We start from the raw sequence: 15,622 nt of genomic DNA on the forward strand, positions 1-15,622 counted from the left end.
TGGTCTGTCACAGATGCAGAGCAGGAGCAGTCCCTCCTCCCTCACACCCAGCTCTTCTCCTCAGCTAGCAGGGTCCTGCCAGGGCATCTCCCATCCCGCCCCATACTGCGGGGCACCACAGGCTGGGGACTACCAGCCCCTCCTCTCCTCCACCCGACATACCCGACCTCCCTCAGAGCCTAAGCTCATGGCAGCTCTCTACTGCTTGGCATCACGTGCATTTAAAACCATGGCAATACCCAAGCACCCACGGCCCAGCAAGATCCTCCCACGGTCGGCTCCAGAGACCACGTTAAACGCCACAGACGGTCCTTCCTCCAACTTCTCCAGGCCAAGAAAAAACCCACACGGCCTTAACCCAGTCCACAACAGCTGGGTTGGCATTTGCAGCTTCTGGCACCACTTGGCAGTTCCATTTGCAGTAGGACTGCTCTCCTCGGCTTCACAGCAAGCTGGTCATCCACAGCCCCAGCCGATCCTAACCTCTCCTGCAAGGCACTTTCAAACACCAGCATCTGCTTCTGTGATCTGAAGCAAGCGAGAGGGAAAAATCAGACAACACAGTGGGACACAGGGAAGGGACAATCCCAGCCCATGACACATGTTTCAGCCTGAGCCCACAGGAGCACCTGGCACCATCACAGCAGCTACAAAGCACCATCGGGTGTTCAGAAGCGGTGCTGTGAAAGGAGTAGCTTCTTTTATTTGTCACTTGTGAAGCGCTGAAGGGACAAGCTCATCTCCTGGCTGCTGCCGGGCCAGCTGGCGCAGCTCCCTGCAGCACACAGGGCTGCGCTAAGAGGTGCTGGGGCACTCGGCAGGCGCCACCGCTGCTGTGCAAGGAAGTTAACCTGAAGCAGGCACCAAGGAAATAAAAGCAAAGCTGAATGTGGCCTCACCTGCTCTGGGCAGTTGCCTTCACAGGCCCAACACAACCACAAAGGCACACTTTGAACTCAAGCAAAATCCCAAAGCAATTGCCGGTTTGCTCAGGGAGGGACTGCTGGGTTACCTTTTGCTTAGACAAATATTTGACTGCATTTGTAGCGGAAAGTCTTTTGCCAAAAAGACACAGTTTTGTTAACGAGCAGCCACGCAGAGGCTGCCCTGCGCTGGAACCCGGGCCAGGGCTTTCTGATTTTTAAACAGGGCACCTAGTGCATCCCTTAAAAGAGCCTCTGGTCTCTGCCACGGAGGCGCTGTCAGACTCTACAGCTTTTAGGGGATCAAGGTCTCCGTGCTGACTCCCAGCACATCACGTTTTGGCAGTGGCAGCACAAGGGCAGGTTTTCATTTTCCATATAGAGACTGTTGAAGCTGAACTGCTGAAATGAGCCCCCCGGGTTCTTCCTTTGAACCTCTTCCCACCCTTCACACGTCCCAAGAGCTCTCATGAACCGAAGAGCCAGCAGCAAAAGCAGCCCCTGCAGATCTGCAGGAGCGGGCTGGAAACTAGGACCACGCGTGGCAATCAGTTAGCTGAGGGGAATGTGCTGGGGCTTGTCTAGACAACAATTAACATGATGAGGCATGTTTGCAGAGCACAGGGGAGTGGGAGACGGAAGGCGCCAAGGAAAGGTAACACCTTGTGGTTAATTGCTGGTAGTTAACCACCAATCAGGGATTGCCTAGTATGCAATGCTTAGCTTCAAGAACCAATTAGTTTAAAACGCGCAGCTTCTGAAAGTGTATAAAAACGCGTGCTTCTGTACAATAAATTGACATTTGCTTGCATCAAGCTGTGTCCCGTCTCTTCATTCGCCGCAGAGCAACCTCAAAACCATTTGTGGGTCTCTAAGACCAGGAAAGACCGACTGAGTCAGCTACTAGTAAGCAACAAGTTACAGGGTTTTTTCCGCACCACCTCACACTGCATTGTGCCCTGGGAAGCAAAGACACCATTCCGAAAAGCAAACCCCCACCTGCCTCCTGCTCAACTCGTGCCTGAGACAGGCTTCAGGGGGTGACCTTGGGCAAGGCCAACTGCACAGAGCTGTTCCGAGTGATGGTGGCATTACTCCCCTCTCTTCCGAGAGGGAATGCATCTGTCGGAGCCCGACGATGCTGCCACGGCCTCAAGCTGCAGCCAGGCCTGTGCTGGGCCTTCACTGCTCTCAGCCCTGACCCTCACCCATGGACGTGACGGCCCAGTAGAACTGCAGACCTGCCCATCCCTATGGACCGGCCTGGTGATCTGCACTCTTGGCGCACTCTGCTTACTGTCCCCAGAACTGTCCCCAGAACTCTTCTGCTCTTCTTGGTGAGGGCCTGTGGGGCTGATCCCTGGCCTGTGTGGTCACAGACCCTGCCAGCCTTGCTGTGGCTCTTGCTTTGCCCTTCCTCTGCAGGACAGCCTACCCCTGATGTGCCCTCGCAGATACTGCTGTGTACGTAACACTTCCATCTTTACCCCTAAGAGCTACATCAGTATTACAGTCGCCTACTACTGTGACCATAGAAGGAACATCAAAACCCAGCCAAATAATTTCAGAAATACAGCCAAGAAAAAAGTAGTCAAAATCAACAACATGAAAAGAAGTATAAAGAAAGAACAAAGGTTACAAAAGAAAAACCACCACAATAACCTAAACAAAATAAAGCTCACCTTTGTTCTTAATCTGCCGATTTCATTGACCATTTCAGAATACCTGTTCTTCACTTCTCCCTGCAAATTAGGCTGGGACAGTCCCCCTCTCTCCTCATACACCCTTAGTTCCTTCGTAGCTCTGCTCAGCAGCCTCTTCAACCTGCACTGCAAACTAGTCATGAAAACAATGAAGCAAAGGAACAAAACTGGACTTTTTCACATACTCTCATGTAAACAGCACAGACACCGCTTGCTTTATCTTTAATGTACTTGACACACCAGGAATCACCAGGAAAAAACAGTATTCCTGTGCCACATACACTTGGAGAGTCCAGATTTCACCTGAAAAGAGGAATGAAAGACTCCCTTCTTCCCAGGAGAACTGCAGGGCAACCTGCATCTGCAGTTGTTTTGGCAGCTATTGAAAACTAGGGGCTGGTGTACAGAAGTACCTTGCAAGAACTAACACGAGGCTGGCATCTGCTCACAGTTAGGTACACCTATTTTTACACTAAAGTTTAATAAAACATGACTTCTACGCAGGGATACCTCTTCACCACGCTAAAAAGCCGTACCTCTTACAGTCTTTCTGCAGCGGAGGTTTATTTTCTTTTCTTGGTCCAGACATAGTTCAGCTGGGCGTTTCAACTCTACCAGCTTCTTCACTTCCTTTCTTTCACTCTCACACTTTCAAAAGAGAAAAGAAAGATGTATCACACACACAGAGCACGGGAAAAATACCTACGTACAGTCTGTGCATCTAGCGCTCTCCACAGAGAAGCTGCTGGACGTCTCTATCTGTTAGCCACGTCCCACAGAATGCCATGGGACGGAATTCCTGAGGATATTCCATCCCTTCAGGTTTCACATCAAACAGACCAATATGTAACTACAGAAACAGATGCCCTCGCTGAAGCAAAGGCCATCCTCTTCTAGACATAACAGGTGGAAAAGATGCTGGAGAACACTTTTGGCAGTGCCTCTGCTCATAGTAGGGATTACGTAGGTATGCACTTCATGGGAGAACACGGATTCATCCAAAGCTTTCATGGGATCTTCCAGCAACCAGCAGGCAGGAGCTTGTGGAGGAATCTGATCTTTTGGAGTTCTTCAACATTTTATTCCCCTCAGCCATTACCTCCACCTCTTCTGTGTGGGCATTTACTTAGCCACATGCTGGTTTTCCTCCTCTTGGTGTTTTCTCAGCCACACCAGAGGAGAGCCGGCAGCTGTTTTGACTTTGTACTTCCATTTTCCCTCTACAGAAAAGGAGAAAAGGGGAAGGCTGTCCCTTGGCAACTGGCAGGCGCTGCTTGTTTCCCAAGCACTCGTTCATTTACCCAGCATTCCTTCAGTATGTTTTCCTGCAAGGCTTTTAAGCTCCTGCTACGCTGAAAACATACAGCAGCTCCTCCACACACGCACTGGAAACATCACGCATTTTAAACCTGCCCAGAAACCAAGGGGTCAGAAGATGACCACACAAAATCCAAGGAAGAACTGGGAACTGTGGCCTTGCTCAATGTGCTCAACTGATAGCAAACCACACTGGGAACTCTTCCCAACAGAGCCACTCCAGAACTTACACAAAGACACCCATCTAGCTTTTATTTGCTTCCTCCATGACCCCCAAACGATAAGGTACTCGCAGCCTGAATGGCAGGGATAACAGAAAATGATATGTAAGAACCTGACCAGAAGGTGCATGTGGTTCTCCTGGGTATTGGCTCGGTGCCTGGAGAATTTTCTGGGCTCACCTGTTGCAACAGTTCAGCCTTCTCCTCGTCCAGCTGAGCAACGCGCTCTTCAAGGTGGGATCTTGACTTCAAGTGCTCCTCCCACGTGCTGTGCAAGTCCTTGGATGTCAGAGCCAGCATGTTCTGCTTCTGCGTCTGTGAAAGCAACAGTGGCAGAAGAAAAAGTAAGGTGGCCGGAAAAGACAAGAGCGCAGGAGAATGCAGTAACTTACACAGAAACAGGCCTAAGCTCTCTTCTCCCCGTCCAAGACCTATGGCCAAGGTTGATGTGGAGTGTAAAACACACCTTAGGAACCATAACCAAGAACAGCAGCTGGAGCTGGTGGGAAGAAGGAATACTCTAGAAGCGACAGGATGAGGTTACAACTTTGGGGGATAAGATGACATGCACACACACACAGAATCACCCTACAGCTTTCCTGCAAAGCTCCTCTGGTTCCCTCTACACTTCAGTTTTCGTAAGAACACTGCAAAAGGTGGTGCAAAAGGACAACATTCGCTCCTACTTTCAACAGCTACACTCAGATTTATTCATATAGTTACAGACATTAAGTACCTTAGTTTTCAACTTTTTTTCCAACTCCTTTTGCAAGCGCAGCTTGTCTCTCTCCAGGTCACTGTGGTAGCGTGTAGTAACTTCAAGTGAAGCTTCTGGCATAGATTGCTTTTTAAGTGCATCAGCAAGCTCCTGCTGCAGTTGTCCAAACATGCCCTAACGAAACAGTTAAATGAGCATGAAGAAAGTTCTAAGAACATGAAATACGCCTTTAACTTATTTTGTTATACAGTTAGACCTGTCTAGATTGAACCCAAAAGTATGAAATTTTGCCTGCCACCAGCAGGCATCTGCACAGATGATGACCTCTCATCATCTTTCTCAGCTGAGCACCTTTGACTATCAGCAGCTGTTCATGAGGATTTCTGTTTCCTAACACATAAAAAAGGCTCAGGTATTGTTCTTCCTTGAACAATACACAGGAACACACTGCAATCGGGTATTTTTTCCTAACGAAACCCAAAGAAATCTGTTGTGATCCAAGAGCCACAGTTTGACTGCAAATATTACTCCGGTGACTGAAGGCAGGACTTTGTGTTAGATTGTTCTTTGTTCTGTTTCTTCACTATACAAATACAATTAAATGAATACAAATATCTGAAAGCTCCTTTGAGATACACTTTAAGGGTATGTTGAATCACATCCTCTTGTAGTCTTCTTACTCAGCTCGTTTTAGAAATACTGATAGATTAGGTTTACAAAAATCTGGATAGCTCATATATATATATAGCTATATACATATACACACACACACTCTCTCACATGATCTTCAAAAGGAACCCATTATTTTGGTAGTAAGAATACAAAGCAAGTCACAGTTCACAATGATTGACAGTACTGCTGGAGTGTGGCTACACATCATAAAAGAGAAAGCTTAAGGTCACCGTCTGACATGAACTTTGAGGAACAGGCAGGCCCCTCAGAACCCTCAAAACACATACAGAAATCAACAGCTGGACATTACTAATACTCTTCAATCTTGATAGCAGCTTACAGAGAACCTATTTTTTCCCCTCTATAGAAGCTTCATATAAATCTATCCCCAACCACTTCACTTCTCTGTATCTTCATTTCTCAGCCCTCGTGTATTGGATGGTTCCTCCTTTTATACCACTCTCATTCATGTCATCAGTGCAATACTTACATCAAAACCATCCAATACTTAAGACTATTCTATAGGGCATAACATGGACTAAGGAAAATAGATGGAAAAAAGTTCTAGAGAAGAATCACCTTTCTTGATCAAAGCTTAGACTTGGATACCTTTTTTCTGTTCTCTGCTTAGATCTGAGGACTAATATCCCCGCTGCCAAAACTTTCCGCAATTCCGAGGGAAACATAACAAACCAGAACAAATCAGTATTCTTTGGTCCCATGCATGTAACTTGCACCGGATACATTGTAGGAACAAACTGATTTCAAGAACGGACAAACTTTAAATTGTTCTTTCTACGCATATACTTTACCTGTCTTTCTACTACGTCAGTCTCATATTTAAAGACTTGTTCCCTTAAATCAGTACACTTGGCATTTAAATCCTTGTTTCACTCTTCTATTAGATAAACTTGCTTTTCTGTATCAGCTCTAAGTTTGTTGAAAATGTCATTAAAACGGTCCTGCCCATAATCCACTATTTTTTCTTTCATGATCCTCTTGTTCTGCATCTCTTCCCATTGCTGATGGAGTAAAAAGGTTTTCACTCTGGAGCTGGGCCAATCGCTCCTGCAAGGACTCCTGTTTTATTACAGGTTCGCTTACTGGATCTTTCTCAAGTTGTCGAGCATGATCACATTCCTGTGCCCGACACTGGCCTTGACTTAATTCTTTTTTGTCATTTCTAAAAGCAAAGCTTTTTCTCTGAGCATTTGCTTCAACTGGTGAAGCTCATTTTCTAGCCTGTTAGCTTTGCTTTTAGCTTTACACAGCTGCAGAGACAAGCTCTTGTTGGTTTCTTGCACGTCAGAGAGGTCACGATGGAGCTCGACTTGCAAGCAAAGGCATTCATCACGTTCTCTGGGAAATCTTCGTTCAGCATTGCTTTTTGATGACAAATGAAGTTCAAGTTCTTGAACTGCAGCGTTCAGGGAGGAACGAAATGATTCAATTTCTGTCTCTAGTCTGTCTTTGCTTTTGTTTGTCTGCTCAAGTTTGGAAGTCAGCACTGCAGATTCTGTCTTTACTAAGTCCAGCTCCGCGTTGAACTGAAAAAACATTTGTCTTAATGCTTCCTTGTTCAGTTTAAGTTCCTTTTTGAGAGCTTCATTTTTTTCTTTCAAGGTCTCATTTTCCTTTAAATATTTTCCTTGTTCCTCCTGGTGCCTAAGTCTTACTTGAGTGAGTTCTAGCCTTAGCATAGCAATCTCATCTTGTAGTAACTGATTCTTGTACAACAGATCCTGTTCTCTATCAGTGCTGGATTCCTGAATGACAGGGAAAATGAATAAAGAGCCAATTGGGAAATGAATCTACAAAAAACCTGCAGCAATAAACTGCATTTTAACATTTCTAGTACTGAAGCATGACTTCAAAGATGAAGTTTCAGGCAATAAGCTACTCTGTGAACCCATGCACATGTACAATGTACGTACACAACGGAAGTGCAACATATCCTTAAAACCTAAATGAACATCCCAAATACACAGTTTCGTTTTTTTCCCCCCCTTAAACCAGCAACCAAAGCTTTTAAAATGACAGCGCTTTCTTGTATGTGCATGCCTTTATAATACTGCCTTTAAGATTGAATTAGTTGTGCTACAGATCTGGTAAAAACAAGGCTAGAAAGGGTAATTTCCTTCTCAAATGTCTTCTGAACACTTATCCTTTTGTATTACTGAAAGTTAGCTATAAGACTCAATCACCCCCGGAATGCAATAGTCCTGTATATTTCCTCTTTATTGTATGTATAACTTTTTTCCACTTAAACACATTCACCCTACATTTATTGGGCAGCACAGCCAAGAACAAAAAGGCTTCCAGGCACTGCACATTCTTTAGGAAATTCAGTAAACTCTTTTCAAGATCTTTTTTAATACAGTGTTTATGATTGCTTTTTCTCCTCCAGTTACTCTGACTCTTACAGAGAGTTGAATTCATTGCTGATAGTCGATCATAAAATTTTAGTTATGTGGAGGTGGCAAAGAAAGGCATACTTGAAGTAAGTTCAATAAGGGAATAACTAATTTTAAAAAAAAAAGCAATGGAAACACAAACACTGTCAAACAACTTTCTTCCTGGTCAACCTTGCCATAGGTAGCTAGGTGTTTCACTGCTAGAAAGCCTAAAAAGCGATGACAAAATGTCTATGAAATGGAAAATAACAGATAGGTTAAGAAACGGGGTAAATAGTGTCTTCTATTAGTTTCCTACTTGCACAAGTAATTCAGGTACATACAGGAGTGATGCTGCTTTCCAGAACTTTTAGACATAAGAGAAAACAAGAAAGGTATTTACCCAGGTAAGTTACACGGGTAAACAGTAAATAAACCATCAAGAAACAGAAAAAGCTATGTAAGATTTATTATGACTTTAAAACAAACATGGTGAAATTTGATTTATTAGAAAAAAAATCTGCTTACCTCTGATTTTTTTCCTATAGATCTTCTTGTCTCTTCTTCTAGTTCCGTTTGTCTCCCAAGGTGGTTGTTCAAAATTCCTTCTTGAAGGGCTCTGGCCCTCTTTTCCTGAGAGAGCTGTCTCTGTGTTTCATCACGTTCCTCTTCAGCCTACAGTAATACAATAAAACTGCTTGCATCTTAAGAAAAAACAGAGCTAGCAATACATCTTCCCATTCTCCCTTGCATACTTGAAAACATTTTTGATTCCCCACCGTTATGATAATCCACCTATAAATAAATAAATTTAAATTTTCTTAGGAAAATTTAAGAAGGCAAAATACAGGATGTTTTGTAGTAATTCAAAAAAAGGTCAGGCTTTGCCTGAAATACAAATGAAACCTAAATTTTGAAAAAGGAAAAAAGGAATAATAAACTGCAAAGCAAAAAAAAAAAAAGAACAACCCAATTGTGAACCAACTGTACTCTACTGTTCTCAAAATTTGACAATTGTTATCCAGCGCCTCTTCCGTGAACAAAGCGCCTCCTTCTCTAGGCATACTGGAATACAATTGAAAAGAAGCAGAAAATAAGACAAAGAGTTTAATTCATTATTTAATATACCTGTTTCAAGAGCTTTCTCAGTGTTCTTAACTCCACTTCTGAATTCCTAGACTGTAACTCAAGTTTCTGTTTCTCCTCCATCTCTTTACAATATTGATCTTCTTTCCTTCGGAGGTCTTCTCTCCTTTTCTCACACAGCACTTCTACTCTGAGCCTCTTTTCTTCTTCTTGTTTCAAAGAACATCTGGGATTTAACGGAGTATTTGAGAAACAAAAGCACTGATATAAAAGTAGATATTCCACATGATGGACTTGCAGAGACAACTCAAACCATAAAAAATGTTAAACGTTTTCAGAGTTCATATTTTTACTGTACTTTTCAACTTTTTAAAGAATTCTAACTTCATTCCATTGTGCATGGTATCAGTTGTACAAGATACAGAAAAAAAACTTTGAGTGATTTATCAGTTATTTGTAAGTTTGTATAGGGAAACACACACCAGTGTGCACACTTCTATAATAAAATTAAAAAAAACCCATCTTCATATTACAGCCATTTTGTTGAAAAAGGAGTTTGTTGTCTCATCAGATCAAAGCATCGCAAACTTTTACTATGGTTAGTATACATTTTCTTAGTATACTGAGCATTGCCTACACATTACGGATTCAGTGACCAGAAGCAATACTGGTGAATCAGCACGCCACTTATCTGTGGCAGACCCAACAATTTTTCAGCAAGCCTTCTGTAAGTCTAAAACAACTGCTGACCACAGGCAGAACAAGCAGCTTCTGTTTACTCCAGAAGGATGTCAGTGTTCAAAACCAGATTCAGAAATGCATGGGGTTTAAGCTGAATACGATTAAAAACAGTTTTAAACCTCAGTTGGATCTACCTCTGGGAGAAACTACAGCAATTCCATTTTGAAGCTGACTTACAAGGAAAGCCTTATGGAAGGTCAGCTTCTTTACCAACTGAAACAATCAGCAATAAGCACTGACATGGTAAAAAACGGTCCATGGTGTGCCCACGGTACCCAAACAAGCAAGCAGCTTTGTGTTTGATCATTATTTTGACTATTTTTTCCCATATACTCGCAACAGTGAACAAAAAAATAAATTAAAAAAAATCAAGCGTCAACGTAAGGGAAGAACTGCCAATTGAAAGCCTGCTTTAGAAATTCTGCAAAACAAGAATCAACCACCACTAAAATTACTTGAAAGACTGACAGAAGCATTTGTATTTGAATGGTGTATATTGCAAGGAAAAAGCTTTACATGTAATTTCTAGTGTAATTTCGCAAAAAGTTGCGAATTAAAAATAAATTTAACGCTGCTTGGAGAATTCACTTAGAATGAAAATACTACTTCTTTATACTTGACAGATGCTTGAGGATTTTGAACACCTGCTGAAGTCAAACCCAGGCCAAGCTGGGACCGGCCTCGTCTTCCTCGTACTCCCCTCCCCCGCGCTGGGAGGCCCAACTCCCCCAGGCCCAGCTCCCGCAGCCTCCCCTCACAGGGCTGGTGCTCCTGCCCCCGGGCCAGCCCGGCATCTCCCTGCCGACCTCACACGGACTGGGCAAGATCTCCTGGGCTGGGCGGCCAAAAACCGGACCCCGGGCTCGAGACACAGCTCAGCAAGCCCTGAGGAGGGGTGGGCACTCCCTGCCCCCAGTGCCCTGGCACTGCTGCCCCCCATACAGCCCAGGCCGCTGCGGGCCGCCCCAGCTGCCAGCTCACGGTGGCTCCTGCTGAGCTCGCTCTCTGCCTGGGCCGCCTGGCCCTGCTGGGCCAGCTCCCCAGCCACGCCATCCCACCGGGGATCACCACAAGGAGATCTCCCCTCCCAGGCCAGGGCTCTGCAGTTGTCCTTGCTCAACTGCCTACGGTGCCTGCTGGCCACCCCTGTCTGACGTGATGTCAACAGCGATGAGAAACCTCACGCCTCCGGGTCTAGCTCAGGAGTGTGGGGAAAGGGGCAATCCCAAACTTGACCCTTCCAACAAACAAACAGGTAAGCAAACAAATGCTCTAAGCTCTGGTTTGACTTGCACTGGGTGGAGTTACCAGAAATCCTAGTATTATAGGCCAACTGAAGCTGCAAGGACAAAATGAAAAAAAACCAAACACCCAACCATCTCTCAAATCTCTCTTATAAATCTGATTTCCCTGTATACACTCTCTTGCTCTTTTCTTGCTAGAAAACAAAGTTAGAACAACATCCAGAAGACTGTACATGGAGCTGGTATCCGGACGTTTTTCCCCTCTCACATTATGTACTTCATAGCATAACTGGCCCACGGGATTCAAAAAACCCAAACCCAAAAGCCTGGAAACTTCTCATCCTGTTGCCTGCACCATCAGTGTCTTTCGGAACAAAACCACTACCAAGATAATACATTATCAGACCACAATTTACATACTTAAGGCTTTGGATATCCCTTTTCCATTCTGCTTCTTGGTGAGCCAACACGGATTTCAAATCTTGAGTCTTCTCCGCTCTGAACTGTGACTCCTCCCTTTCGTCTTCCAATTTCCTTACTTCTCTTGAGAGCGCTTTATACTGATTTTTCTGACGTTCTATTCTCCGTTCATATTCAAGAAGTATGTTTTGCATTTTCAACAAAGTAGCAGAACCTGTTTTGAGACAGAAAAGACACAAAGCTGCACAAATACTGCCCAATGGATAAGCTGTTCAGTGCTTTGCTGTATTAGGTGCAGGTGGCAGGTTAGTGGGAAGGTCCCTGTGAGAAGCCAGGGGTCGCCCCGTGCTGGACATGGACGGTTTCAATGGACCCACCGCAGGGCACAGCTGAGCCTCTCAGCCGTGCTGGCAGCTCCTCAGGAAAAACAAATGTAGGAAAGGGCGAAACCACCACACGGGCAGAGAAGGGGAAAAGCATGTGAAAACCAGCCCTGCAAACGAACACCCAGGTCAGCGAAGGAGGAGGGAGAGGTGCTGCTCCAGGTGCCAGAGCAGAGATTCCCCTGCAGCCCCGGAGAGAACCATGCTGGAGCAGATACCCACAGCGCAGTGCTGCGGAGGACCCCGTGCCAGAGCAGGCGGATCCTTCCCGAAGGACCTGCGACCCATGGAGGGCCCAGGCTGGAGGAGATTTTCCCCAGAGGACTGCAGCCTGGGGGAGGACTCACACTGGAGCAGGGAAAAGGGACGAGGAAGGAGCAGCAGAGAAACTGCTACGTCCCGACTGCCGACCGCAGCCTCCCCGCGCTGCCTGGGGAGGTGGCAGGGAAGGAGCGCGGCAGAGCTTGAGCAGGGGGGGTGCCGACGTGTCCTTCTCAGGTTTGGGGTCTTTGTTTCTCACTATCCAAATGTATTTTAATCGGTGGAGTCTGTTTTGCCAGTGACAGTCCCTGGGAAGTGACAGCCCTGCCTTCACACTGACCCACAAGCTTTTTCACCCCATTTTGTCAAGGACGGGCAGTGGCAGCACTGGGGGGGGAGTTTGGCCTTCGGCCAAGGTTAACACTTGCCTAATGAAATTTTAGCATAGTTTAAGAGCCCTAGTAAGTGATGCTTATGTTTATATAATGCCTTGTGCATATATGCAAGCATCTTATGACAGTTGAAATTTGTTATATATATGTACTTACTATTTTTAAGCAAAGCCATTATTTTGCTGTACTCTTTGTCATTAGCTGTTGAGGGGTGTGCTGGTTGTGGCTGGGATAGCGTTAATTTTCTTCGCAGTCGCTGGTACGGGGCCATGTTTTACAGTTGTGCCGCAAACAGGGTTGGTAGCACGGGGATGTGTTCGTTACGGCCCAGCAGCGCTCACACAGAGCCAAGGCCTTTCCTGCTCCTCACCCCACCCCACCAGCGAGCAGGCTGGGGGTACGCAAGGAGCCGGGCCGGGACACGGCTGGGACAGCTGACCCCAGCTGACCCAAGGGATGTGCCATGCCATGCGGCATCATGCTCAGCATATAAAGCTGGGGGAGGACGAAGGAAGGGAGGGACATCCAGAGTGATGGCACTTTGTCTTCCCAAGTATTTGTTATGCGTGACGGAGCCCTGCTGTCCTGGAGATGGCTGAACACCCGCCTGCCCATGGGATGTGCTGGATGAATTCCTTGCTTTGCTTTGCTTGCGTGCGTGGCTTTTGCTATTAACCTGTTTTCATGCCGACCCATGAGTTTTCTCACTTTTCTCTTTCCGATGCTCTCCCCCACCCCACTGGGGTGGAACAAGTGAGTGGCTGTGTGGTGCTTAGGTGTTTAGGTGTGGCTGGGCGTAAACCACATCAAGGGGATATAAAGAAGAAAAAGCTCTTGCTGACTTTTGATGACCGCATTAGAAGGAGCTGAACTGTACTTTGCAAGAAACTGCTTCTCCAGCTCTGACTAGACAGAGAACCAATGATAACGTAAGGCACATCGGCTGGTAATGCAGGCAACATCTCAGGTTAGGTGACAGTTTCACAGCTTTTGAGGGGGATCTCTAGTCACAAAGAGATACTATATCAAAATATGAAATTAAAATACTTAGGAGCGCATACAAAGAAATCATGTTTTAAGGGGAACTTGTAACAGCTGAAGACAGAGACTTGAAAACATACCCATATGAACCACACCAAGCTCTTCCAACAGCAGCATAGTCTCCTTGTAGGTTGAAGCTTCCAACCGGACATCCTCTGAAGTTGGGTCAGATGAGTGAGTTAAACCAGGGCCATCAGTTACTTCCATTGGTATGCTGACCTACAAAAAATACAGTACTTTCTGTAATTCCACTGTCTAGTATTACAGACCATTACAAATGCATGAATGATTCATTCTCTCCTTCACAGCCCACAGATTTGTCTCAAATACAATAAAGCTGCATACCAGCAGCAATTTGTACATCTGGTTGATCACTACATAAACACTGCTCCCATCTACGTGATTAAAAGCTGATAGAGACTGTTTACCAAGAAACTAGTTTTACAGTACCTCGTTCCTTTCACTCCTGGGTGTTGCTGCAGGTCTAGAAAACAGAAATATATTTCAGTACTGAAATGCTTACTTTGCATTATGAATAATACCTACAGTAGCTTTGAAAACTTAATTGCAGAACTGAATTAAACTAAAATCTGGTATAGTAACTTTGCTAGATATAGTTCAAGACTGAAACAATTATTGTGTACTATTAATGTCTACTGGAAGGCTAATTTTTCCGCAAGATATTAAGCAAATAGTTGAAATAACTGTTCCCTAAACTTCACGCAAAGTGACAGAAATCTTACAGCTACAGACATGTAGCTATACGGTTATGTGCATTCCCTGTTTAATACCAGGGGTTTAGCTCTCTTCAGTACCGAGAATCCTTCTCCTACAGGTCAAAGAACTGTAATTTTGGATTCTCTGGTGTCCTGGGTCTGGCTGGGATGCAGTTTATTTTCTTCACAGCAGCCCACACAGGGCTGTGTGTTAGACTTCTGACCAAAACAGTGTTGATAACACACCAGATTTTTAGCTAGGGCTGAACAGTGTCAACAACTTGCTCTTTCTCACTTTGCCACAACCCACACAAGTAAGTTCAGGGTGGGCAAGAAGTCGGGAGGGTACGCAGCTGCAAGAGAAAAGGTGGAGTGGGGAGCAGGGCAAAAAATCCTGAGATACCTGCCGTGAAAAAACCTGAGATACCTCACCCTTTTTAAACACATGAAATACTTCTATGCCTGTGCACACACACTCATGTAATGAATCAGAATTTGTGCACGTGACCTTATTGTTAACTTGGCCAGCATGTTCAAAAGCACTCTAAACAAAAGTGAACTGTTTGTCAACACAAAGCGCATCAGGTGGTCACAGGAAAGAACAAGAAAGAACATCAGGCGGTCACATGAAAGAACAAGAATCTTCATATGCATCAGGTTTACAAAAAACCTCAACACACAACAAAAACCCAAACTTGCCTCTAGCTCTCAGGCCAATTTTTATCATTAAGTAAGTTTTATTTTCAACATTCCTTACATGCATACCTTCCTTCATCCTCAGATGTTTCACTGGAAGTGCTCTCATCCGGTACTTGACCATGATTGCCACTGGAAGAGCTCATCTGCTGATGAGCCCTCTGCTTTGAAGGCTGTCTTTTACCTTTCTTTGCAACTTTGGCATTCAGGGCAATTTTACTGCATTACACAGAAAGAAAGAAAGAAATCACCAAGTTACTAGGTTTATAAAAAATATTTCTGTGAAACAGACATTAAGATGATGTCCAGAAACAACTGAGACAAAAAATATCTATGATAAAATCACAGACTTGACTGTAAAGATCATGGAATATGCCCAAGTATTTAAAACCCTTCCCCTAGGAGTGCGGGGGACACGTGGAATCTGAGCTAGATCCAGGTTAAGCTGGACTATACCCAATAGCCACGTTACAGAAAGCACCTAGTGCAGAGATTCCTTTGAAGGACAGACAGAAAAAGCTCCTGCTTAGGTCTGCATAAAAATACGTGTGCCTTCTTTAGACTTTTGAGATTGGTTTGGTAATATCATCTTTTCCCCTCTCCTGACAAAGGGCATATTAACTTAATGAAAAGGAAAACACCAACTGCACGGAGATCACTAAAATCACCTAGAAAAGGGAGTAGTAGCAAACCCC

General features: G+C 44.9%; 1 protein-coding gene and 1 long non-coding RNA gene across 2 annotated transcripts; both read right to left on the reverse strand.

The window, feature by feature from the left end:
* Positions 1 to 4,311: 4,311 nt before the first annotated feature.
* Positions 4,312 to 8,685, reverse strand: LOC129735009 (uncharacterized). Its single transcript, XR_008730496.1, has 4 exons — positions 8,476 to 8,685; positions 6,367 to 7,320; positions 4,901 to 5,056; positions 4,312 to 4,479 (listed from the first exon to the last, which is right to left on the reverse strand). It is a non-coding gene; the product is annotated as an uncharacterized LOC129735009 (long non-coding RNA).
* A 318-nt stretch (positions 8,686 to 9,003) lies between these two features.
* Positions 9,004 to 13,722, reverse strand: LOC129735006 (ankyrin repeat domain-containing protein 26-like). The gene is made up of 4 exons (XM_055700394.1): positions 13,596 to 13,722; positions 11,439 to 11,652; positions 9,076 to 9,259; positions 9,004 to 9,012 (listed from the first exon to the last, which is right to left on the reverse strand). Exons 1-4 carry the CDS (start codon positions 13,720 to 13,722, stop codon positions 9,004 to 9,006), a joined length of 534 nt encoding a protein of 177 aa, XP_055556369.1.
* Positions 13,723 to 15,622: the final 1,900 nt, after the last annotated feature.

Source organism: Falco cherrug, unplaced genomic scaffold (assembly GCF_023634085.1).
Source record: "Falco cherrug isolate bFalChe1 unplaced genomic scaffold, bFalChe1.pri scaffold_101, whole genome shotgun sequence".
NCBI lineage: Eukaryota > Metazoa > Chordata > Aves > Falconiformes > Falconidae > Falco > Falco cherrug.